General features: G+C 42.1%; 1 protein-coding gene and 1 pseudogene across 14 annotated transcripts; one reads left to right on the top strand and one right to left on the bottom strand.

Annotated features, from left to right (window-relative positions):
* Positions 1-569: 569 nt before the first annotated feature.
* On the bottom strand, positions 570-26285 carry LOC111247791 (uncharacterized). 13 transcript variants are annotated; one of them, XM_022799176.2, is made up of 7 exons: positions 6752-7145; positions 6411-6526; positions 3628-3740; positions 3045-3200; positions 2276-2740; positions 1463-1579; positions 570-1229 (listed from the first exon to the last, which is right to left on the bottom strand). In XM_022799176.2, exons 3-7 carry the CDS (start codon positions 3722-3724, stop codon positions 1129-1131), a joined length of 936 nt encoding a protein of 311 aa, XP_022654911.1. In that variant the 5' UTR covers positions 3725-3740; positions 6411-6526; positions 6752-7145; the 3' UTR covers positions 570-1128. The 13 variants fall into 13 exon arrangements, with proteins under 13 accessions (XP_022654911.1, XP_022654909.1, XP_022654912.1 ...); XM_022799174.2 differs by having other exon boundaries at positions 6411-6506; XM_022799177.2 differs by having other exon boundaries at positions 6411-6502.
* LOC111247793 (calmodulin pseudogene) lies at positions 18864-23973 on the top strand (annotated as a pseudogene). The gene has a single exon (XR_015322721.1). The product of XR_015322721.1 is annotated as a calmodulin pseudogene (transcript).

Raw genomic sequence — 26285 nt, 5'->3', positions numbered from 1 at the left:
AATAAAATTGAATAAATTGATACAGATATTGAATATATTATTATATATCCAGACCAGTATAAGTCATACGAATGACGCTACTACTTATACTAATCGACAACATCGAGAAAAAAAAGCAGATGAGTTTCCCTCTATGTACATGTTACCTAAAACACTTTCAAGCAAGCTTCCAACTTTATCGTCATAACTAATAAGTAAGTAAATAAAAACTAAAATAAGTAAAAGTTATCAATAATTAAAATTCGTTAGTTACCTCTTTAATTAGAAGTTAGCCGGCAGAAACTTTGGCGGACCAGACTATAGTTTGGTAGACGCTGTTACGGGGTAGTCAACACCACTAACAAACATTAAATGAATTCTTTTCGTACTTTATTGTACACTCGCCTTGAATTGAGTCCTTTTTTTGGAAGTTTTCTGTAAGGTAATTTCGGTTAACAGATGCTAAACAATTCATCAAAACAAAAGGGTACTCGTCAACTGGCAATTCAAACGTGTCAGATTAATAACAATGTTTTCTGCAAAAGAAACTTCTATACATTTCGTTATAAAAGAAAAAAGGGAGCATCGAACAGACTGAATGAACATCACAGCTTTATCTATGAAATGATCATTTATATTTAGATTCAGATCAACACATTTAACCAATCACCAAACATATGTACAAAGCCGTAGGCGTGTACTAGAATATTTAAAAATATATAATTTTTTTGTTATAAGTTAGTATTACGTATGCAATGCTTCTTCATACACAGTTGTTACTTTCTTGTCGGCTTCTAGCAGCCTAGATTTAGGCCTCGTTTTTTCGAATCCGTTAAGCCCAGTCGTACAGCCAAAGCCATTCGGCAGTTGATGCGTCCCGGTGCGCCTGAGCAGAGGCTGCATACAGAAATATCTTACTTTTCATTGGGTTTCGACCCTAAAAGTTACTTATCGGTAATTGGCGATGTTTACTACCCACAGTGGCGGAAGCGACACATGCTAGTTGGTTGCCTAATATTATGTGTCCATTATCGCGGATAGATTGGTCTCAAATTGAGCCACTTGTAGTGCGCTTATTTTTCCGGTATTATTTGATATGGTCGTGTTAGGGATTGGAAAATACTTTGTTAGAGAAGCTGCAACTACTTCTCAGATGAACATTGCAGCCTCAGAACTCCGATCTCTAGGGGGCCCAATGGTTGGCCGCGAAGTATCCTTTATGTCCACGACTAATGAAACGTCTGATTCTTCTGAAATCCATGGATGCCAGCAGAAATTAGCATAATTATATGTTTAGAAACTTCTTTGCTTTTTCCTAGTGCTGTCACTTTCGTCAGGGCAAAAACGCGTTGAAACCTTTTTAGCATGGTAGAACTGATATAGCAATATCATGACAATTATAACACGTATTTTATAATGTAGTCTGAGGTTGCATTCATGTTTGCGCAAATAAATACTGGAATACGCATGCTGTGATATTTACGTGTCTCAATCGAGCTGAGTGAAGCCACACTTATATCCCCTTCAACCTGATATTGTCGCATGGAGTCCTTGGCGAGCAATGTGTCAACCTCAAGGACCGTTACCTTGACGGGAGTGGCTGCATAAAAATACGGCACAATACAAACAATTTTTCGTGTGACGAATATGTTTGACAATATGTTTCACTTAGCCATCCCTAAATATCGCTGCCTGGATGTCGGCAAGGCGAACCATCCTAGTCCTGCTTGCTGGCTATTCTAGATCGTCTGCACCGGCACAAATTCTGGTGAACCATCCTAAGCCAAGCAATGCCAGTCCCGTAATATACAACAAATCGGCGACGCAATAAACGGGTCCGTGGATAACATCTAATAGTGATTATACCATAAGGATACACAGAAACCAGTAGGAAATTTGAAGTGCTCAATGAATGACAGTTATATACGATAGTCTCAGTTAGGTGAAGGAAGCGTAAGGCAGAAAATATCAGCTACATATAAGTAAGTATTTAGCGTATTTGCTGAGAGGTTTAGCTTACACGAGGATCGCACAGCAAGATCTTAAACGGGATCATGTCGTTGGCGATACTCGTACTGTTTCATAGATACTACTCGTTTCTTGTTCCGCACCGTTCAATACAATGCCACGTAATTAAATGCTTTTAAAACCTGTTCTTACAACTATTATTAATGACATAAAAGGTGAAAAAGGTTTAGAAATGATGATATGACGGCATTTGTAACATTTAAATGCGCTAAGTGTCAGAAAGCATGAGCTTATTTATCATGACTGCTAATAATAGACTCGTACGTACCATACTTGAAACTCGTAGCCTGTACTGCATCGCGATAGGTAACGGACGCCGTATAGTTCCTGTCTGCTGCTCGCGTTGCGTCAGCGCTGGGTAAAACTATTACCGACATGCGCGGATATACGTCTGCAGGTCTGACATAGCCATGATTTTGCAGTTGACTAATATTATCATATTGATAACCTTGTCGAACCGGGGCGTGTTCGCTGTGACCAGCTTGATTTGGCAGGGGTTCATGATGTACTTTACTATAAATGTTTAGATCGTCGTTCAGTCCATTGCCGCTACTTGGCAGACAAGGCAGGTTTTTCCGTGCATATGTATTCAGCATCTGCACGGAGTCAGGGGCATGTCTGCTGGTATTATCTGGGCCTTCGCCTACCTTGTTCGGAGGCTCTGCCGGTAAAGCCTTTGTGGTAGCCAGTTGAAGAGCTTCTCGATCAAACGTTCGATTATCGCGTTCACCGCCTGTCGACAAAGAGTTAGAACTTCTTAACGATGTTTAGTTAGGAGAAATTTAGCTTCGTGAGCTCTTTCTTCGCTATAGCGAAGAAATAAGTCTCCCGAATTCATTCTAACGTTAAAGGGTAGCTTTGAACAGTAGGCGCGCTGCTAACAAAATCCAGAAGATTAAGCTGTCGAGGGGGGGAGGGGGGTAAGAAGTAAGTCCATGAATCTATTCAGATGTTTCTGATGCCCCATTCACTCGGCATGGAGCTACAGCCAAATGAATCGTTAATGAAATATATATACCCAACATTATGCGTAGTACCTTCTGGGCTGTCAACTCCACCACTGGCCCAACGTCCTATAACTGATCTATTGGATGATGCTGTGCTGAAAGCGATTGGACTCAATGTAGGACTTCCAGGAATAGTTAAGGTGTGCTTTCGCTGTAGCCAAACAAACACAACCACTATCAGTACACCTAGACCAAGTCAACAAAATTTCGAATATTAAAAAAATTAAGGAAACATTTAGAAAATGAATAAAAGAATAACGTGTGTGTAATACGTATATGTTTATTTGCAAAGATCTGAGGAACCTACTACCGATCGAACCCCAAATATGTTACGCGGTGATACTATATTAAGAGGCTAGTCGTAATAGCAATTAGGAAAATCATTTTAGCCAATACGCTGGACAGCCACCCTAACTAAATATTGGCTCGCGTTATCATACAGTAATTATCGAATATATACAGGCCTTAATGTAAGAAGTGTGGCTAAAATACTTAGATAATTGCGATACTAATTATCCAGCAGCGAAATTAAGAACAGAAAATATACTTAAGGAGTCATTAGAAGTTCATAAACGTTATACTGCAGTAATAGGAAGTAAGTGATAGAACTTACCGACTACTCCGATGGAGATGCCCAAAACAATGATGAGAACTACACTCAAGCTCTCCATAGCGGGTCCTTTTTTTTTGCTACCACGCCAGTGTTTCATATAGATCACCTGCTGGCTGCAACGTTTCGTAAAATAGAGATTTTCTCTAACACAAACCGCATTTCGGTGGCTCTGATCAACGCTTATCATAAATGGAATAACACGCTGCGTTGGAACTATGGTGATTTTATCCTATTCATTGATTTGTGTAGTCAGCTCTGTAACTTGTTACGTGGAGAACAACGTATTACGTGGGGTGCTCATTTTAATAGCGTAGCGGTACAGCCTGTCTGCAATCTCATGCTCGAGGTTCAACTACTTCGATGAATTATTTTTTCCAACGTATGTTCAAGCTTGTTTTTTTGCTTTTGTTCTTTGTCTCTCATTTTCAACTCTCTTCATAGCTGAATAATAGTAAACTATGTAATGTGGCTAGCATGCGTTATGAACATAGGAAAAACGTTGTACAGGACAAGGCAAAAGACTGTTAACAATGACACTCACTTAATATATTATATTATACAATTATCCATATGTGTATATATATATATATGGATAATTGTATAAATGCACGCTCGTATATACCTCACATTGTTAATACATGAATGTTTATAATTGTGTGTTCAGTACTACTGTTAGGCATTGTTCCAGATGGCTGATTCCAATACGAAACAAAGCGTGTCTACGTCCGGTTTCGAACCTGAACTATTATAATCGCATTAGAAAAATTACAACAGAAAACGGTAATAACAATAGCTCCTCTATAATATCGAATGCCAAAACAATACGACAGGATTTGTCTGTCAGAAGCCTCCTTACATTCCATCATATCTATTCTAAACCACTTGTTTTTCTTGGCTAAAAAAAAAGCCTATAAAATGCAAACAAGTGAGTAACCCAGATATAATGAAATCTTTATCGATTCGAAATCGGGCATAGAAGCTCGATGGTCTTTAAAGCCTCGAAAGGCTTTGCATGTTTCGTCAGACGCTAATCCAAATAGTATAGCATCCACTCGCAAGGATATAATCTTTCCTGGACCACGCCAGTAAAATGTCTAAATCTGTCACGCTGCCAATCGAAACACGTACATATCACGTAGTGCTGCTAGGCCAAGGAAAAATCCTTAGGTCGTGCCTTTGCCAGGATCATTCGGATTGTTGTCTAACTGGGAGCGCGCGGGACGTTTGACTCTGGTTAACTCTTTGTCCTATTGACATTTCAGCTAGACGCCTGCGCGCAAATAACAGTTGTTATTTGCCACCATTTTGGGTGATCGCTGTCAAGAAGCCGACCATTTTCAAAACCATTTACTCGCTAACCATGCCTAACATGTTTCTTTTTTTCTTTCGGAAAAAAAAATGATAAAACTAATGTTTTGTTATTTGGCTCTAAGTCAACTTTATCCTGCTTGCAAACTTTCCCTTGATACTTTCCCTTTTATTTGTTTAATCTCAATCGTACGACTATTAACGGTCGTGTCCATACACAGAAGCAACGTATTTTTCTGTAACATTCGGGAACGCTCAATGTCTGCTACCCTTTTTTTCAACTGAGTATTCTACGGTAATTGTAAAGCTAGCTAGCCGATCAATTCGTCGGGTCTATCATCACGAGGTACTTTTTTGCCTGTAGCCTATTCACTCGCGTAAATTAGCGACGACGGTATCTTGCTTGTCGTGTTCTATCAATACATGGCCAAAGGCTTTGCTTACATGACACCCATAAGCAGCAAACACTTGACCCTTTAACAGCTCCAGCTGGACAGCGGTGATAGTGAGGGCCGGCAGCTCCTGCTGTTGCTCTACATTGAAAGCCGCTAGAAAAAGCCAACGACTTTTAGTGAGCAGTAATGAGCCTCGTTTGGCCTATCCATCCAACGATCCGCCATAGTCGCAGCGTACCCGACGGCCCGACTGGCTGGAGGGTGTATTTGTCGCACAACCGCCTCTGATCAGGAGACACGACGTTTGGCAGTGCTTGGTGGCCTTCTGCCACCACACAATGCGCAAACAAAGCGATACACAGTTGACTGAATACACAGGCTAACGCTAATGTCTGTCTCCGTATTTACTTCCATTTCAGCGAACAGAGACAAACTCTATTCAGCTCTGACCTGTGCGGTAGATCCCCGCAGTGCATTTTTGCCTATCACACAGATCCTCTAGTGAGTGTTAACGGAGACAATTATCTAGAAGCTAAAGGAACGAATCGAATTGGCGTGCGTTGCATCCCCCTCCGCATGACAAGTAGCATCCAAACAAACTGCCGACTGTCTTTGGCAATCAATCGAATCTGAGCAGGTCTGTTTCACGACGTTTGTCGATCCTGGTTCCATCCAGACACTCAAGCATGTGAAACGATCAAAAATGGTCTTGGTCTGCTTGCTCGCGCCATATTAAGTCCGCTGGCCACGAAGTGATGATGACTTCAGTAGGCGAAAGGTTGGGCGGGCAACCAAATCCAAATGATTGTTCTCGATGACCAATATCAATTGAAAACACGCTGGAACTAGACGAGCAGGATGAACTCGGTCAGGTGGCAAGAACCGTCTTTACCGAATGGGCATCTGAGCAACAGTATCTGTTAGTTGGTGACCTATGATGATTGTTCGAACGAATGCTAAGTGGGCTGTATAATACAAACAGCAATCCAGTTCTGTGTGCATTTCTAAACAGATGTTATCAAAATACGGCCAAAAGAATTTAGCCATACAAAACTCTCATGAAGTATCATCTATACTTACCTACAGAGTAGGTAACCTAGGTTTTCACCGCATCTAGACACATCCGATTTGAACTAACTGGTAGGATAAACAGAACCACAGCATCAACGACGCTACCTGGCAAAAAATTTCGAACACTCAATATATGAAATAAATACTTTTAGGTAATTTTTTTCCAGATTTTTACAAAAAGTATCTAGGCGATTATAAGCGCAAGCATAAATCAATAAGTGAATCTCTGTGACAAATAGTCTTATATATAGACAAGTTTACACTGTAAGTGATCAATGGCAATAGAAAGTTGAGTTTCGCATTTCGTTTATGATGTCTCGAGGTCGGAGAAAATAGTAAACGAGTCCAACCTTTTACTGACTTCGAAGACCTCATTACACATTCACATTACAGCAGAGTTAGGACGCGACAGGCAAAGACACCTACGAAAATCGTATCGTCAACGAAAGCATCTATCACAAAGTGACACAATAATTGATGCCCGTTTCTACATTGAACGTTGGATTCTTTCGAGGGAGTCACCGACAATGCGACTTTCTCTTTCCCACCAAAGTAGAAGGCTTAACAGGAATCAATCAAAGCTATTTATTTAACAATGGAATTCGTTGGCATCCTCTGTCCAAACAATTTCAAAAATAGGAAATATTTATGCGGCATTCACTTAGGAGGAAAGATAGCTGCTTCGTTTAAATCTGCCAACAAACTCAGTCCGTGTACTCTCTAAACATACGATAACAAAATGTTTTTGATGTAGCGAAATATATTCGGGGTCAACCAAGACCAGTCACTGCTAGAATTACCTCTTCTTTCCGATGGTGTAAGTCGTCACACCTATAACCAGCATAGACAATGATGAAAAAGTCTATAGCCAATGCGAACTTGCCGAAAGCAGATGCGCGCTCATTCGAAAAAGTATCTTCGTTTCTGCTTGTTAGCAGCAAAGCGTTTTATCATTATGTTGAATTCAATGTTTATGCTAAATTTTTATCGCCCATCCTCCTAGGCTGTATGCACTAGGTAGATGTACGCGCAAAACAGCGACCCAAACAACTTCCCCACCGATTTGCGCCAACTTTGAACGGGAAGTCCCATAAACCAGAGACATGTTCTTCTACTTTCTAAGATTCATCTTCGGCGACGTGAAATCTGTGCCGTATTTGAACCATCTAAAGTAAAGGCATATATTGCCTAGGAGCTTTTCCAGAGGTCGCACAACGTAATGACTCAATATTACATTATGGTGTCTACGGCCTTCCTCCATTGTTATTTCTAGGCAACCAGCTAGATTTTGTACAAAGGGATTAAAATAAACAGTAGTATTTTTGCACCGTTACGTCAGCAGAATACCTCTCATGAAGAACACTGGTTGGTCGTTGTGTTAGTTGAATGCAAGATACGCTTATTTAGTTCCTTTGCGATGTTTGTCTGTTTAGGAAAATCGGCACAATTTTAGTTGTTGGAAGCTTTATCGCTAAGGGGCAACACATGGATCTATTTGTGCAGGAGGAACAACCATATTGTGGCTTGGTAACTGAATGTAGCTTCCAATTTGGCGGTAAAACTCAAAAAATTTTGCTATATAATAGCATATAACTTCTAGACAGGTTGACGTTTTTAAGTGATTTCGTAAACCGCGTGCATACATACGTGACGATAAAAATAATTCATATAAAGTTGAATTTTAGTAATGTAAAGCTTAGCAATTCCTAATCCTATATCGCTCGTTAACTAAAAACAATTGATCGTAAGTCTGATTACTTTCTTTATTTTAGAGCTACTTATTACGACACTGGCTTGACGTGGCCTGTCGGGTCCTATAGGAATTGATTGTTGTCGGTGAATTGCAAAATCGTCGTTTCTACCAATATATTGTATTTTTTTTTTTAGGCCGTGCTATAGGCAGCAGTGTGGTGTTCCGAGCATCAACTCGGCTTGAAGAGGCATGGATTCATCGATAATTCTATTTACTATAAGCAGGCTATATGCGCCAATATAATTAATAACGATCCTAACCAAACTCTATAAATCGACTGACGGTAAACGATAATCCACACGTATCCCTCCGTGCTCCTTACACAGATCGTTCGTTTAGCGAACTTACATTCCGACTCACTCTAATAGTAAGTGAAATAATTACCGCTGAAAGGAATCGATGAATCATACGGAGCATATTTGTCAGTGCAAAACTAAATTGGTTTGATTCATCCAAAGCACAATTAAATCAGGAAAAAAAAAAAGAGCATTTTTAAAAAACTCAAATTTTCACTTGTTTTTGTCATATCTACCTTTTCTAACAGAGTTCTAATAGGCAACAAGTTTCAGTCGTATCCGTAATAAATGGCTATGAGCTCCTCTTTTCCCTTTAATAACATTACCCAAAGCCTGTTAGCTGAAGCGTTCATCTTCATAGAGAAAATAAAAAGAATTCATTAAATCAACCATTGTTGCCAAGCTGTACTACTCCAATTATACATTTTGAACTCAGGCAAATCAGGATTACACAGCACGATACATGGCTACGATGGCGGATCATTAATATTGGCCTGATTTCATAAGGCTTACCATACCAGGACAGACTGGTAAAGTTCTTCGAGCGTCACATTTTGTGCATCGATCGTTTCGGTCAATACAAATACGCTATTATTACTGATTTGTCGACGAGAAACACCAACGAATTCCAAAGACATTGCCGCGATACATAAATAAACTTCGAAGATATCACTAGCTACAGTCCTAGTAAGTTCACTCTGTTTCGAACTCCAACTCTTTCAAGCCAACCATCGCTTTCACGATCACAGTCACACAGTGATTATAGGAAAGGCTGTCGCATATTGCCATACAAAACGAACGTCGTATATAATAAGAGCAAATAACTGCGAACTCGTTCAAGAGTGTGTCTGCTGGGTTCGTGGCCAACAATCAATGCACTAACACCGCATCGTAGGGCAGTCACAATGCCGACCCAACAGCGCCCTAGCCGAGACAGTAGCAAGTCTACAGTTTGAACAAGGACCGCCAAAAGGGTAGGAACGCTTTCGTCAGGTCGTCCTAGATACGGGCATGGATAGGCCTGAGAACACAGTGAGTGGCCATCTAAATCACCGTAACACCCGAAATGGTAATTACGTATCGGTATCGCGATTCCGACTGAACCCTTTAGGATCTAGGTCACCACAGGCCATACAGGTAGACCATTGCGGAAGGTAAATAGTGTTCTCATTTTAGCGCTATATGAGGGGCTAATTTGATTAGCGGCCAAGACAAGTAATGCTTCTAATGAAGGACGACAATTCACGAACGAGACAAAAGCAACAAGTTAATTATGCTGAATCAGTATGGTGCTGGTGGCGCGGCGTAAAATTATCAATCGCCAGCTCAGTGTGAAAAGCATGCTTTTAAAGTGGTCTCATAGAAAGCCAGGCTATCGTTGTCTTCTCAGCAAGGGCATGTCTGCATGAAGGCGATTCCTGCGTACATTTGGATAGACATCAAGCAGAAAAATGCGTAAAACAACAGCTTCTCTTTAGAAAGTGAAACTCTACGCTAATCGGTCGATGAAATCGAAGGTGTTTTTGCTTAAGAAACGTATTCATTCATAAAGTTACTTTTTTTTTTTTTTTTTTTTTTATTTATTATTCATGTATTATCTGATAACACTTGTAATCGGAAGCATTCGTACATAGGTGGTTGCTGCAGCCCAGTGAGTTGATCGGAGAGCGGAGCCTGATAAGAAAGAAGCAGGGGCTGCAGACGTCGAATTTTGAACATTCCACATACAGTGTATAAGCATGAGATCTATTCTAGTTGAAATAGAACTAGAAGTATATTTGAGAATATGGAGTAAACAGCAAGACCGGATCGTGTTCTGATTCGACCTTTTTCAATTTGTATTCTAGATTATCCCTATAATCCCTCTTCAAATCATATAGGAGAAATACAAAAGTGCTGTCATGATTGATTGTTCGTTTTGATTCCATCAAAACTCTAAATCATCTAGCAAAATATTGGAATAGTCTCAAGTTGTATAAAAACTTTCCTTCTATAAACTTGAGCATTTCGTCGGGGCTCGAAAGTAAGCAACCAGGGGATAAGGGCAAGTTTAGCGACCCGTTAACGATAGCTTGATACATGTGAAAATAGAAGGGCATATCGAAGATATTAGTTATTTGCAACAGGCTGAGGCTCTCGCCATGTCAGACTGGCGCATTAGAAATGATTTTCCTTTGCAAACCTTCAAAAAGATTCACCAAAATTACGCTCAATAATCTTTTTTTGTTTTTTTTTCGTTCTTTCAGAGGCAAATCAAAAGTGACTGTATCATCGAACGATTAGGATAATATCCGAATGTTGCAACTGATAGCCATGCACAAGAGGGAAGTTATAATAACTTCCCTCCTGTTAAAGTTAGAAAATCATATAAAGGAATTGACTTCAGGGCCTAAATTTACTGATGATCACCACTGATAATATAGTCCTTGGGTTCCGTAAGATAATAGAAAACATTCCGTGTGCAGCGATACTTATCGACAGTATCGGACGTATTGCTCTATAGAAAAAATTAGAATTCGATCTAAAGACGATGCAGTTATTTATTTGACGGTAATCGAAAGAGTTATGAGAGGGTGGGTCGTCGTCATCATCATCACTACACTAGCAGGAACCTGTAGCGATGAAAAGAAGAATGTTTTTTCTGTTTATTAACCATGTTTTATAGTAAGATAAAGGCAATCATTATCTATGTCCTGTGCCAGTGATGCGTTTTCTGATGCCTGCTGTGGTATAATCGTGATGCCGACAGTCACATTTGATCAGTTCGCCTATAACGATAGGGCTGAGGTAGGAAACGCACGACTTTTTCGAAGCCTTTTTTAAGCAGATGCGATTGATGATATACGTCCAATTGGTGCGGCCGAACGCGTCCAACATAGCATAACTATCTGTACGGCCATTTTGCGCTTTTAAGTAGAGATGTCTTTGTATAGCTCTGATTGCGTGGAAGTACTACTATTGTGGATGGCTGGTTAACTGTCGCTAGATGAAAAGTATATATCAATACGATCGTTTGGCCGCGATAGGCGATCTTTCGATTCGATACTTACCTCCGCGGGTGCTGCCAGCCAGTGGGTTCGGTTCTCGAATTCTCCTCGGAAGCTATTTCTGGCATGACTAAGCTGTTTCATTCACCCCTCGCATAGATGTGGTGTTTATCGGTAAATCGAACATTTAAAGTTGTCTTTTCCATAATAGTACTAGTAATTAAGGATGCTCCCGCTGGTTGGGCTGCGATAATATGACGACCAGATTTATATCTACAATGGTACCTCCATTCGATTTTTTCAATTAGGGACAAACGATGATTATTGGCTCGTTCTGGTTCAGGCAGTAATCGCCTCCGCTAGTGCCGTACTAGTAAAAGAGTTACAGGAGCAATTCTGCCAAGTACTAGTAGTTTACGTGCAAGAGCCCTTCACTAGTCCTATTTACATGCAGCGGCCGATGGCATGTGGCGAACGAGCACAATATCATTGTAACGAAACCCACTTTTTGCTGTGATGTTATGCATATATACATACGACACTAGCTATATATACACGTATAGCTAGTGTCGTCGTAGTTCAGGGTAGTCGGGCCACTGCTATCAGACGCGTCCATCAGAGAAAGTCAAATTTTTTTGTTTTGTGTGAACGGGTATTCGTAAGCTTACTACTGGTAACGTGACGACGATCTGCTAAGCTGTTACTGCTATTATTTCAGTATAAGCAATCTCAGCGCTTTCAAACAATACAATATTCACTTATTTTTTGCGCCTCCTTGCAGTAGTTCCTATTTTTCGCTGCTGCGCTTTCGCCTGCCGTGAATTCTTGGGATGGAGAATGGCCTATCGTGTTATTCGTTTCGCAGACAGCCGTCGACTACGGCCGCCGAATGTGGAAAGCCTAAATGATAGGGCGGCAAACGCAATTGGAAAGCAAAGCGATTTCACTTTGCTACCGGTGGCCGAGACTGCGTCGCTGGCTATCCGTCCATTTGCTGCTTTCCAAAGAAGAATCAACGTTCAACCCAGACAGAATAAACTCGAACATATAAATTCGAATCGGTGGTCAATTGGCAGCGACGAAGTGGGATATGGTGCAATGGCACGAGCGATCTCTGAACGTTTTCATGCGCGCGCACACGACTGAATATCTGAAGCCACCATTCGATCTGACCAATTCTGGTTTTTCTTGGCAGTAGTTTTCTTTTTTTTTTTTTTTTTTTTTAATGAATCTAATAGCAGGAGCAAGAGATCCAAGTTTTACTGTTGCTAAATCTTTGCTCGCACACGAAGCCGCCAGTTGAAATTTTATAATCAGCAATAGCCGTGAGTGTTTCCCTGAAGCCGAGCTGAGTCCCGGATGTGGAAAAGTCGAGCGAGAGAACGATGAGCGCTCTGGTGTCGCCGATTTACCAGAGCTAAATGCGGGCACTGTTTCTGGGGTTTACCGTTCAGTACAGAGATCGAACTCTCGGATAATGCGCTAGCCATTGTTTTGAAAAGTACATGCGTATATCGTTAGTGAACCCTCGTAGCTGATTTCGTAAAGCTGTCGTTCATACCTCTCAGAGCTATAATATGCAATTGGAGCTTGTTGCTGTTAAATCGATAAAGGCTCTGAGCAGACCGTGAACCTGAGTAGGATTAAGTAATAAAAGAGCATGTACCTTGATAAACGTAACTGGACAGTGAGCTGAGCCCAAAACGCTCTGCGTTTTCAAAGATCAGAACTGATTTCTAAAAGCTGCACTGAATTTTAACCTGCAACTGCATGTCTTTGGCGTCCAATGAAATACAATTACTCGTACTGTATAGTAACGGTACGTGAGAAAGCTACAGCCAATGAGTTACAGACAACGCGTGTGATAAGCTGTCAGTCGTACTAAAGCAGTGAGTCGGACGCAGGGCAAATTCGAAGCGTCGATCAGCTTTTTCGAGTATCTGTCAAAAACCAAAGCAGTCTTCAATTGATAGCCGTTAATAATAGCTGAGAGAAAGGCACATCTCCGTATGCATAACGAGAGAACTCGGTTCGCTTTCAATAACCTTTAGGTTGCGAAGAGTATGACTGCACCATATCCAACAAATCTTCAGTTGATAGAAATATCTACAAAGTCAATACGTACACATATTACAATCTTTAGACATCTTTAAGGTAAGCTTATAGAATAGAGTAATTCTCAGAAAACAAGCTTCGAAAATCTGCTGTGATTGTTGATTCGTTTAGTAGCAGGTCCCGTCGTGTAAATACCAGAACAAGGAGGATCGATATTGCTGTTTGTTTCGTTAAACCAGTGTCAAAGCTTATAGAGTTGCTGATTTAAGGGAACGGTGCCCGGACTCAACATCCTTTATAGGTAGTATTCAACAGAAACGCGAACAGCCACGTTTTCTTAATCTCTGCCTCTTTAAAAGCTCTATTCAATTCACAACCATAGGTCAATTTATCGAATTATACTTGAAAGTTACTAAAAACGTACTGGTAGGTTATAAAAAAAATCCTAACCCCTATAAGCCTTCGTGAAGCAGCTCTTTCCCTAAATTCGACCTCCACTGTGAATTTTCGTGCACGCAGACGCAGACACACACACACACACACATATATATATTCCGACGTGTCTAGTATATAGCCGTTAATTCCTGACATGTTGAGATATCCGGATCCTGAGAACCCCAACAGCTCAAAAAGAAAGTGGCATGAAGCATCTTGTGTGTTCGGAAATAGTTCAGGTTGCGCTCACGTCCTAGAATCAACCAGTCCTTTTCTAAGAATTCTACGGGTCGCGGATATATGCGGGCAATATGTATTTCACCCAACTTGGAAATTCTTCAGTAACCTGTTGCCTGCTAGCAGTGGTGTTAATCCGCAGGAAAGTGATTGCTAACTCCATTTAACTATTTCATAGGACCCAGCGGAATACCCTAACATGAACAATGTTATAGCATTACCCACTTGGCCTGTGATATAGAAAAAATTATCCAGTCTTCAGAGTCAGCCACTAGAATCGCATTAGCACTACTTTAATGGGAGTCTCTTGCAAAGCAGTGCATCAGCTGACCCTTTAAGCGGTTCACTAGAATCCAAAACATAGGTATTAGCCAGCGTGGCTACAGACGGGAAGGTCTACACAACCTGCTTTTCTTCCTCGTCTCTCGGGATCACCATCATTTAATCTCGTAATTCGTTCAATATACTTCAATGTAAACTATGGTATAGAGTAACAGTTATATTACTGTAGTTATCTCGTTGATATATTTTCGCGTTAGCTTATTCTACGTTAGCTGTGACTGGAACGCCGACGATCTGTTTCTTTTAATCTGCCAAAAGGTTTTCCATGTTTGATGTTTTACTCTACGTTCCGTTAGTTCGCTGGCTTTCAGATTGGCAGGCTATAACACACAAGGTTTGATCATTTCAAAGCAGGTAATGCACGCTGGGTACCTGTTCAAACAATACAATTTTCAACGAAACGTACATTTAATGATATATCGATGTGAACTTGGCTCATTACCGCCTTTGTATTCTTAAGTGACAGCGTGAAGTTCGTTTGAAACAAAGCAGACGAGACAGAACTTGCTAGTCTCAGTCTACGGCCATGTATTGCGTAGAACTTCACGTGAAGACGTCGAGTCCATTCCGGCTACGTTAGCCAGTAGTTTTAGGCTTGAGAAACACGCTGTCCAAGCTGTTAGATAGACACAGAAATTATGCGTAACAATCGCAATACTGGTCGTTTCTGTGTGTAGGACGCGTGATAAACTGCTGAAGACTAATTGGATGATCGAAATTCTCTTCGCATATGTGTAAGTGCTTACTCTAACATGCGTGTTTGTGTGAGCAAAAACCCAGAGAGAGTATCGCTTGGCATCGAAGGGGCGTGCTTATAAAAAAAAAAAACAAATCTGAAAAGCATAGGTATAAAGTAGTTACTCTACCGCCGTAAGTTATACCAACACAGTCTCGAATGTGATTATTAAAACTGCTAATTTTCATTCAAGCATATTATGTAGTATCTTCGGATCCAATGTATCTATAAGGTTCTTTCTTGTAAGCGAACCCCGTTTTCTTAGAGGCCTGTATTAAAGAAAATCTTATATATTATCCTACTTGAGACCTAATTGCGCACACATCTTTTACTCTAATAATCTGGGGAATACTACACTGTCTAACCTACCAGAATAGCCAGCTATAATATTTTGCGCATGGTCATCTGTTCCCTACTTTTTTGAAACGGTAAAGAAGTCAGTCATTAAATCACCAAGGGGTAACGATACGAAAGTCACGGGGTAGCCGCGGGGCAAAATCCGCAAAGTAAACTACTTCAGTGCAAGTTACAGCAACGTCTGCTCCTTTGAGGCCATCGGCGCACTGATACAAGTAACGTAGGTATATTCTGCTCCTCGAGACGTTCGTGTTCGTCGTACTCTGTTTAGTTCACCTAATAACGAAGATCGCTACAATAAATGAGTAATTAAGTGTGTCAAATACAATAAATATAGAGGAGTTTTATCAGGGAGCGCCATCACGATGATGGTCAACATCGTAACTGTCATCGCTTGGCTTGGTCGTAACCTAATAGAGTTCTATTAGCGCAAGCGTCCCATCAGTGGACCAAATAAGCACAGAACCCAGACAATAATATTGCCACGGCAAGCTTGTTTTTTTTTTGCTTTTCCGCCAGTCATCGCTAATCGACAACGATTTGCTATCCGTTTTACTCACCAGCGGTACACCGTTGCGATAAGCAACGATCATGCACTCGATCTCACCGTTGCCTTATAAAGAGCGAGCTCTTGCTTATGTCTTGCGGTTCCTTGCATTGCTGAAGCTACGACTGCTTTCATGTGTACGATCATAATTTTCGGCCGAACCTTCTTTCAACTTCGGCTGTCATTATCACGTAGACGCTGTTTCATGATGCCAGGCAACCGGTCATACCGTCGCTAATACATGAACCAGGGTACGGGCCTTGTTACAGCTGGGTTCGCAAGTCTGAGAAGAACGCTGCCTTGGTAATGGTGGATACGGCGGCAATGGCGAGCACATTGGCTGTTCTCGCCTCTTGTGCAAAATACTGCGCCTATTCACTTCGTCCGTTGTTCAGAAGGTTGCGAACTTATGCTGTACACTACTCGCGGTACTCCACGAATTACTGCAATAGTCTCAGTAAAGAGACTTGTAACAGCAAGCAGAAAACTGCTAGGCCTGATGATCTGATTGCATCGGACAGCGCTAGGCGGAAGATAATAGGTTCGGGAAATTAGGCGACCGACAGCCGGTAGCCCTGTACGCATACTATGCTTCCTTGACAAAACTTCTACCTTTCCCAGGTCAGAGCTGTTTCGTTACGGCAGACGGCGTCATGCGAAAAGGATCTTCATCGACAAACTAGGGACCTTTATAATCGTGTTCTGGCAAATCGCGATGAGATTTTTAGTAAAGATTAAACTCAACAGAAATCAAATAGCCAAGGGCAAAATATTAGTTCATGATTTTTTTTCTATTTATGGCTTTTTTAGGGAGAATCGGTGTGACTTGGTCGGTAGTTTGTAGCAACTGAACAGAATAAAAATAACTTCGAATGACTTGTGACCAGTAATATCCACAGTTTCTATTTCCATAGTTCTGCTTGACGAGAAACGTTCAGTTCTCGAATTTGCGATTTTATTCGAAGTTGTTCAATTTAATGGAAGCAAGTCTCTTTCTACCTAAATTGAATACTATAGTCCAATGGGAGATTTTTATCCTGCAACAAGTAACGAGTAGCTGTTCTCAGCGTCAAAATTTCCTATTATTTCATTTTGACCATTTAAAAATGGCTGACTTATTTTGATTTTAGCCTACCAGAATCCACTGATGCAGGTCTCTACTTTTACCTAAAAGTTCGACCGAAAGCTTCGGTGTTGAATTCGAACAATCGCGTTTGCGCCATAGAAACAATTCGGTGTTTTTCTGTCAGTGGAGCATTATGAAAAATGAAACGAACGACCAGAAATCGCTAAGCAGTTTCTGCCTTAGTTGACGCTGGCATTGTAACGTCATGCCAACGGATGGCTTTATTGTTGAAAAATCTCAACAGAACGAATAAAGGCTGCATAAAAAAGCTTAAAGAACTTAGCCATGATTATCGGAATCACCAGTCTCAAAACGTTGCACTGTAGTTTAATCTGTTTCCTCAAAAATGAAACAGATGCACGCGATCGTTGTAAATGCAAACTAAGTCCACTTTGCGGAGCCATCTCGTGCTGTAACTCACGAGGGAACAGGCTGGGTTTCCTTTCGTGCCCCGACCTGGAACTTTACAGGTCCGGGCATGAAATTGTGCACTACGGACATCTGGCTACTGACGTTAGTATTTACATAAACACGTTCACCTATTGCATTTGTGTAGGACGATCTAATCGCTGTTAGGTAAAGTATTGGCAATTTCACCAAAGTATTTTCTTTATCTTGGGGCAAAACATGTTTATAAAGAAAGAAAAAATTTTAAGTTGTTAACTGGTCAACCGTACGACGAGATTTCACCCTAGTCCTCGTAATAAGGTCTACCTATATAGGGTTAGGATCCCTCTGTATGTGCGTGGCATAACATAAACTGATTTAAGTTGTCTGTGGACGTATTTTTATTAGCCTTCTACAGATAAACGTTAGCTCGAACATATCCAAGTAACCAAAATTCGGCTAGAAAGTGTCCTCTTTTCCAGCTTAACGATAAGCAAACTTGCTCCGGTAACTATGAAGTGTTCCGTATAGGGCCAACACGTCCCTTTTTCGGCATCATCTTCGTCTACAGAAGAGCGTAACACCTGGCGCTCTTAATTGGATACTCAGTCATCATAAGTTGCTATAATAAGGCAGCGGCGGGCCAGTTACTAACCTTCATCGTCACACAATAACGTAGCAAGCCGGAGCCTACTTTCAGCTGCTTGCATAAAATAGTCTATACCCTCAAGACGGTAACACTTGCTGATCATTTAACAGTAGCACTCCGTTTGCGAACTGCTTGCGTCGTTTGTACTGTGCCCTAATTTCCGTTGCGTTCTATCTGGCTTTACGCACACAAAAAAAAAATTACCATCCTTAACTGCCATACCGTTGCTCATGACATTTTTACCCATTGAAATTAACTTGTAATCGTCTGCTTATTGTTAAAACCGGTGCGTTTCGCGCGTTGCCTGACGTCACGCTATCGCTACTAGTTCTATACTTGGGTTGCGACACTCAATCGTTTGCTTGCTCTTTTTTGTTGTGACTCTGCCTAGCCGGCATAATCGCCACCGGCCTTCCCGCGTCAATCGCAGTAGTGGTAGCTGTTCCTCGTAGCGTAGCGATAACAGCCGCCGCGACGCTAGTTATCGAATCGCCCGCAAGGGCGCTCCAGTCGTTCTTTGCCGCAATGAGCAAGATCATCCGGCAGCAATGGTCCGGCAAAATGGCGTCTACCATTGTTTAGCCCATTTTCGCGCTGTGTCTGTCGGCGACTGCGGAAGTACTGAGCTAGCTGAGTCGTGGTGCTTAGAAGGCAGTGGCAGTGAGTGGCATCAGCGGTAATAAGTGAGGGACAACAGCCGGAGAGTCGTGTCGGTTGGTAGGTCGGTTCGTTGCCGATTAATGCCCCACATGTGAGTTACGTGCGGTGCTTGTTCCGCTGTGCATTGGACGTTACATACAGAGAGTCAGGTGTAGTTTATTTTAGACGAAAAACTACCAGCACTACCTGATACAGCGACCCAACGTAGAGAGGGAAAGAGAAAGAGCTGTTGTTTCGCTAGGTTAGTTCTGAACAATTGGATTGATTCGCAAATGTACGCTTGTACGGCTAACGGTTGAACGGACTGTGCAAACTGCGGATAGTGCGTGAACTAGCAGACAACATATCCAATAACTAACTACACGGTTATTATTGATACAAACACCTAGTTCAGACAGACAATTTCGGTTTGCTTTGTTGGCACTATAAGGAGTAAGTGATATTGTTTTTTGTTTATCAGTCGGCCTAGTATTGTCGGTGCACTTACGGATAACAGGAGAGGCAGTACAAAGGCAACTCGATTCACTATCGTTCACGGGCGCTAATACAGCGAAATATTAATAGGCAAAGCAAGCAAGCCAGCCGGCCAAGCCCAAACCCCGGGCGAAACGCAGATACCAACAGCGCTGAAGTGCGTGGCAAACGACAACGGGACAGTAGGGCATAAGCTAGACAGCATATAGCTTTTCTAACCATGGCTGATCAGCTAACTGAGGAACAGATCGCCGAGTTCAAAGAGGCGTTTAGCCTGTTTGACAAGGACGGAGATGGCACGATCACGACAAAGGAGCTCGGTACGGTAATGCGATCTCTCGGCCAGAACCCCACTGAGGCTGAACTGCAGGACATGATCAACGAGGTCGACGCCGACGGCTCCGGAACGATAGATTTCCCTGAGTTCCTCACAATGATGGCAAGAAAGATGAAGGACACCGACTCGGAGGAGGAGATCCGAGAGGCGTTCCGCGTATTCGACAAGGATGGCAACGGTTTCATTTCGGCGGCCGAGCTCAGGCACGTTATGACCAACCTTGGCGAGAAGCTTACGGACGAGGAGGTAGATGAGATGATTCGGGAGGCAGATATTGACGGTGATGGTCAGGTCAACTACGAGGAGTTCGTCACCATGATGACGTCCAAGTAAATATATGATAATGTTGGCTGTCTCGTGTAATGTCGTGAGAAAGAAAGCGCGCGCGAAAGAAAGAGAGAAAGGAATAGAAAACTATAAATAGCTTGTTGTTAAAGCAACGCAACAACAAGCTGTAAGCAACAAACAATATTTACGAAGTATACGATAATGAAAGTCGACAGGGAAGCAAGCACGGATATATATGAAAACTAAGCGAAATGACGTCGTCATCATCACCAGCAGCAGCAGCAGCAGCAGCAGCAGCAGCAGCAGCACCACCACCACCACCATCACGACCACCACCACCACCACCACCATCACGACCACCACCACCAACCACCACCACCACCACAACCACCACCAGTAGTAACTGAGTGAGGTCAATAACATCTACCAAATCGTATCGAACGAATAAGGAAAAGGCCGCACGACAAATGAGTTCAAGTAGCATTGCATGTAGTAGCACACAACCTGCCTGCCTGCCCACCTTAGAGCTCGATAGCCACCCCCAGAGTCCCTGAGAGTAGACGATAGTGCCTTTGTTACGTTGGGTAATCGCCATTTGTAGCTGGCGCCTGCTATATCGCGTCTTCGAAAACTGTAATACTACCAGCTCCTCTCATTTCGACTACGTGCCGTTGCCACGGCGTGCAGAGACTTCGCGGCAGACATCGTTTAAATCTTTGTTGTCGTCGGGTGTTTGGTGGCCCGCTTATTTTTCATTCGGTTCAGACTGACATCGTCACCATCGCTATACTGGTATATACTGTACGCGACGATGCAACTTTATTAGATTATTCTAGCACAAGTACAACAATTATGTATAATAAACCTAATGTAATGGGCTTGCAAATAATAATCCTTCAGCTTCAGACATTGACGGCCACGACTATTTGACATGGTGATGACAACAACTACAATGACAACAGTAACAACGTTAATACCAGCAATAAGTTAAGAAAGAAGCCATACATGTGGTGGTGCATTATCGTCTTCCATATGCAGTCGAAGTTCTTGTATGGAACGCTTTTTCCGATGCCTTCTTTGCCCATGTTCTTTAAGTCTACTTGGTCATTGTCGGTTTTGTTTTTTAGCATCTGATGGCATCACTACTGCCACATGCCTGCCATTATTAGCACAGCTCCCTGTCCGCACTCCGAGTCGCTGCTGTTGTTATGTTGATGCTGGTTATTATTGAGAAGGAGGGAGCAGTGAGATCGGCTTTGTGCAGATGCTGTAAGTCTGCCGTGTGGTGCCGTTGTGAATGCTAATGCTGTTGGCATTATACAACACCGATACAGTCAGTCCTCTCTGCAATGCCGGCTGCCAGTGAACAGGCAAATAAGCCGAAAGACAGGCAACTGGCCAATCGGAAAGCCAGCCCGGCTAGCTGGCAGGCTGGCTTACGCTATAGGCTCGGTTAGCACTAGTGGTTATAGTGGTTGTAGGCACATAGTAGCGAGTTCAGTCTTTGGAAGTCCGAGAACGAAGGGCCCGAAGGCAGCGCCCGTAGCAGCAATACGCATCGCTGCCACTATACAGCTGCGCCAATGATGAGGCGATGGTGGTTCTGCGACGAAATAGTGTGCGCGGCCGTTTAGATGGTCGAACGAAATCGAAAAGAGAAGTAACAATGCAACAGCGCAGGGAAACAAGAGATGAAGCAAGTTAGACGACCATAGTAATGACAACGGTCACAATGCTACCATGAACAGGAGAGGCTGAGCTGCATCACACACACACACATACGCACGCACGCACGCATGCACAGACACATAGAATTGTGTGTGCTGGCCATGGCAGCAATGCAACGACCAGAGGCGTCTGTGCTCTCAAAGGATATGCGTACAACATACAGGACACATGAAAAAGAGAAAAGTATAAGCTCGAGCGTCACTACTATCACTTTTGCAGCACCGGCACCATACAACTGCAGCGGCTGCTATGGACTGCGGCGGCACTAGGCAACTAGGAGGAGAATAACGTTCGGAAAAGATTTGAAGAAGGAAGTAGAAAAGGCTGTGGCTGCTTCGGCCGCCGCCGCTGCTGCTGCTGCTGTTGATGTCTTCAAGGGCAGCAGGCGCTAGTTGAAGGGGCCGCCGAGGATGCCGGAGGCAATACCTAATTCGACTGATAACGATTTCTGTTTACCGAGCCGGAGAAAGACCAGCAGAATGAATGTTTTGGACCCCTGGCGCTGATGGGGGCGCTGGCTGTAGCTCTGGCGTTTATGTCGCCGTTGGTTGATGCTTGTCCTCGTAAACCTAAGCGCGTAACAATTGCATGTTAACGCTGTTAGCGTTGTATGCGTCTTGGACGAACTACGTCTGTCTATTCTATTGAATTTGAGCAATGAAAAATCTATCTGTAGATGTAGCACTTTCTGCTGGCCGCGAGCGATTTTCTCGAACAGGAACTGACTGCGAATACGAGGACATCAGCACCATCACCACCATTGCGTATGATCAGTCCATATACAGAGTTAGTGCCCGAACGGATGACGTATTGTAATCAATGCCTAAGGTTCCCGGCTGATTTTCGTTGACTTGCAGCGCTCGGCAAAGTTTACGAGAGAGCTGGGAATGCGTGACGTTAAAGCTATGATAGCCGCCAGAACATCACGAACAACCGTACCTCCACGTCTTCCCTTCTTGTCTCAGCCTTCCTCACCGGAGTGAAATAGAATCGTCGTGATGATGACGATTCAAATGGACTTGGAGGATGCTATTATGTCTGTGCTATGCTATGCGATGCTAGGTATTATATATCGATTATAGCGGCGATAAGGGAGATAATGGAAACGTCGGGGGAGGTGAGGGGAACAACATGATGGTAAAAGTTGAAACAAGCAAGGTTTTTAGCGTTATGATGTTTAATTAAAGTGCTAAAGCAATGGTGAGAATCCAAACAGTGACGACATTGGTGAAGATTCATTGGCTATTATTGTAGAACGAAGGTGTTGACACGCAAATCGAATGGCAAGTTGGGTTGCAGACCGATCACGATTAAAGATGCTGAAAGTTGCATAGGCAAAACAGTGTGCTTGAAGAATATAGAAGGCTTTCTATAGAAATCTCTCCGTATCTGCGACTGATTGGAAAAATTCAACAGCATTCAATAGAAGTGTTAAGCTGTACGTCTTCGTTCGCTATATGTTTTTGCAGCCGAGGGGAAGCACCAAATTGAAGATGTCCTTCACTGCGAAGCGTACTAATATGTATGTGTCTACGGGGATACGTTATCAAAGTGAAAAAAATCTGTTTTGTCATTGTTCGGCCTGGATGTTCATGATTTGCAGTGTGCTTTCACGTACAAAAAAAAACGGTTAGTAAAAAGAACGAAGGATTGTCGATTTGCTTATGCAAGAGACTGTAGAAGAGACCGGAGGTGCGGTTACCGGAAGAGGCTCTATTCATAGCACGAATCAAGAACAATAGAGCTACAAAGGCTGTTTATTCAAAATGAGTTATGATTGAGACGTTAATAAATATCGAAAGAAAGGAAGATGATGACATGCTGGCCATGGCGTGCGAGTGACGCCAGGTTTACGTTGCCAAGTTGTGGATCCTCAGGTGTTTAGACACGAGAAAAGGACATCTCAAACTAGGCCTTTCTCCAATTGCAGCATCCATCTGCTACTTACAAATTAAAAAAGAAGCCGCATCTGAATTGAGTTATACATATATTAAACTCTTCCGTCTGCGCTGTCGCTGCTGAAACTGCTTTCCATAAAGATGAAAGAATAGCCATTATTGGTATTGTTCCTTTTTATACCTCGTTCTCATTAGAATAACAACAACAATGATGATAATAACAATATAAATGATAATGACACTATTAAGGTAAAATAAAATAAATATAAATATGATTAAACATGATTCTTATTATTGCTATACGATGTCGCTCGTCTATAATGTAGTTATATAAAATGAGGCACAATGGAGGTTACAAGAACGCAATACAATTCAACACATTTAAGTGAGCAGAGCATCAACAAGACAACCGCTTGCCGTTCCCCTATGAGGATTACGTTCGAACATGTTTAACGGTCCTAATTAACCGATTTTCTGATCGTTTAACGACTCGTTGAGAGACGTTCTTTTCATGCACAGAATGAGAATATCTGTAGAAAATTTTGGGAAGTCTTTGCTGCTTTGATTGTTGCTAATTAAATATTAATTAGTATATATGTATGACAATATGACCATTGTCCTGCTATGTCATATCAGGTTCTCTTTGTATCAACAACGACACCCGGTTTGTACACAGGAGAAACTCAACGAAAATCGATATTTAAAAAAACTAAGCCCTACCTTGTGAAGGTCCTAGAAACAGCTGTACGCATGTTTGACTTTAGTTAAAATCAGTTAAAATTAGGAGAACTGAGCTCACCTGATCGTTCAATGTCTCGGATAGTTCGTTGTTTATGCTTTTTGTGGAAATTTGGCAAGTTCACTTCTTCGTATTCCGTGGCTTCAGTTGCTAAAGTTACTTTTTCGTCAACTTGAATTCGTTGATCTAAGCACGCTCGCTTCTTGACAAGCAAATACCATTGCGGACACGTATATAAGCTCAATGTCGACCACTTGCCCCACAGTTAAAAAATGTTGTCGTAATAAAAACATATCGATTTCCCGGGTACCTCCATTCAAGCAGCTTACGAGAACGACCTCGTCACCGGCACGCTGCTCTCATTCGTTAGTGTCCAATAAACGGACAGAAGCAAACAAAAAAGTGGAACTCACAGAAGGTTTGAAGAGCTGCCAATTAAATATAATAGCAACTGAAGTAAGGTAAATAGTTTATCTATTAGGGGAAAACATCATTGGAAGACCGGTGTAGATCGTCATAGCAGAATGTCGAACGGGCGCGCCATCTATAAAATATTCCTATTCCATTTGCATACCTGACGGCCCGAACGAAAATATCGACATTATATTATAATAACAATCCTATAACAACTGCTTTGCAAGGCAGTCGATATTTCGGTTTGGCTTGAGGCTTATCAGGCGGCTGATTTTCCAATAAGAACGAAAAGTAGTCGAGTGACGGTCGTGTAGCGTAGCTGACCCGGCGGTCTGTCTACATGGATCTAAGTAGGCACATGGTTACAGAATAATTATATGGCCTGGGATAGGTTCAAAGCTGACCCGCAATCCTCTTATAAATGAGTTCTTTTACAGCCAAGTTGAAATTTATCTTTATTAGTGCGACGTGGGGAGTGTGAAGCAGCGATACTCGAGCAGTAGTTGTCGCTGGTTGGCCGCAGCCATTACTACTCCCTGTCTAATAACAATAATTAATGTTGAAGAGCATTATCAGATTTCAGATAAATACCTGGGTTTACCAGGCTTGCAGCTTTATTAACGGTTGATTAGAAAACGAAGGTTGACGTATCGCCTCCGTTGAGTCGTTGCACAGGTCATCAATGCATTCTCATCGTAAAAACGCAACGACGAAACAAACAGCTCAGCAAACTACCAGTGGAAAACTATTGCTGACTTCGCGTGGGCCGAGCCCTCCGTCGCCCGTTGTTAATAAGCGTATTAGCAAAACAACAACAAACAACTTTAAAGAACGATTTTATATTTCTCTATTTAGTCTTTAGATCAAACAAGTATTTGCGAGAAGTTCCCTAATCAGCCAGGATAACGACGCGAGAAAAAGATTAACCTTGCTTTATTGACAGACATATTCTGTATAGAAGATAATTAAGATTATGATAAGAACGATTATCACTCGATCATCGTTACTGACTGCTATAACAATTATAATTATTGCCACAATTATGTATTTGAAACCGTAGCGTCGAAGGATGATACAACAGGAGCTTCAACAGTAACTGAATACAGAAACAAAATGTTGGAAAAACAACTAACTAAACTGCAAATAAGTTTTGCTGTTGATATAGAAGGCAAAACGCGACAGCGACAATTATATAATGGCTTGCGGATGATTGCTCAGTGGGGTCGCTGGTTGGCGTTTGGGGGCGCAGTTAGACTAAGAGTGCAAAGTTAGAAGAGGAAGGGAAACGAAAAAAATACTGCGGAGGTAGTAAAATAACCTCCCAAAAAAATAAGACAGAACACTCAGCAAAAAACACTGTAGAAGGCGGACGTAGCTTAATTATCTGGCTTCTGGCTTCTTCGTAATGACATCGCCAAGCCGACGGCGATCCTCTCTGA

Source organism: Varroa destructor, unplaced genomic scaffold (assembly GCF_002443255.2).
Source record: "Varroa destructor unplaced genomic scaffold, Vdes_3.0 BEIS01000003.1, whole genome shotgun sequence".
Lineage (NCBI taxonomy): Eukaryota > Metazoa > Arthropoda > Arachnida > Mesostigmata > Varroidae > Varroa > Varroa destructor.
This window is presented reverse-complemented; position numbering and strand designations above follow the sequence as displayed.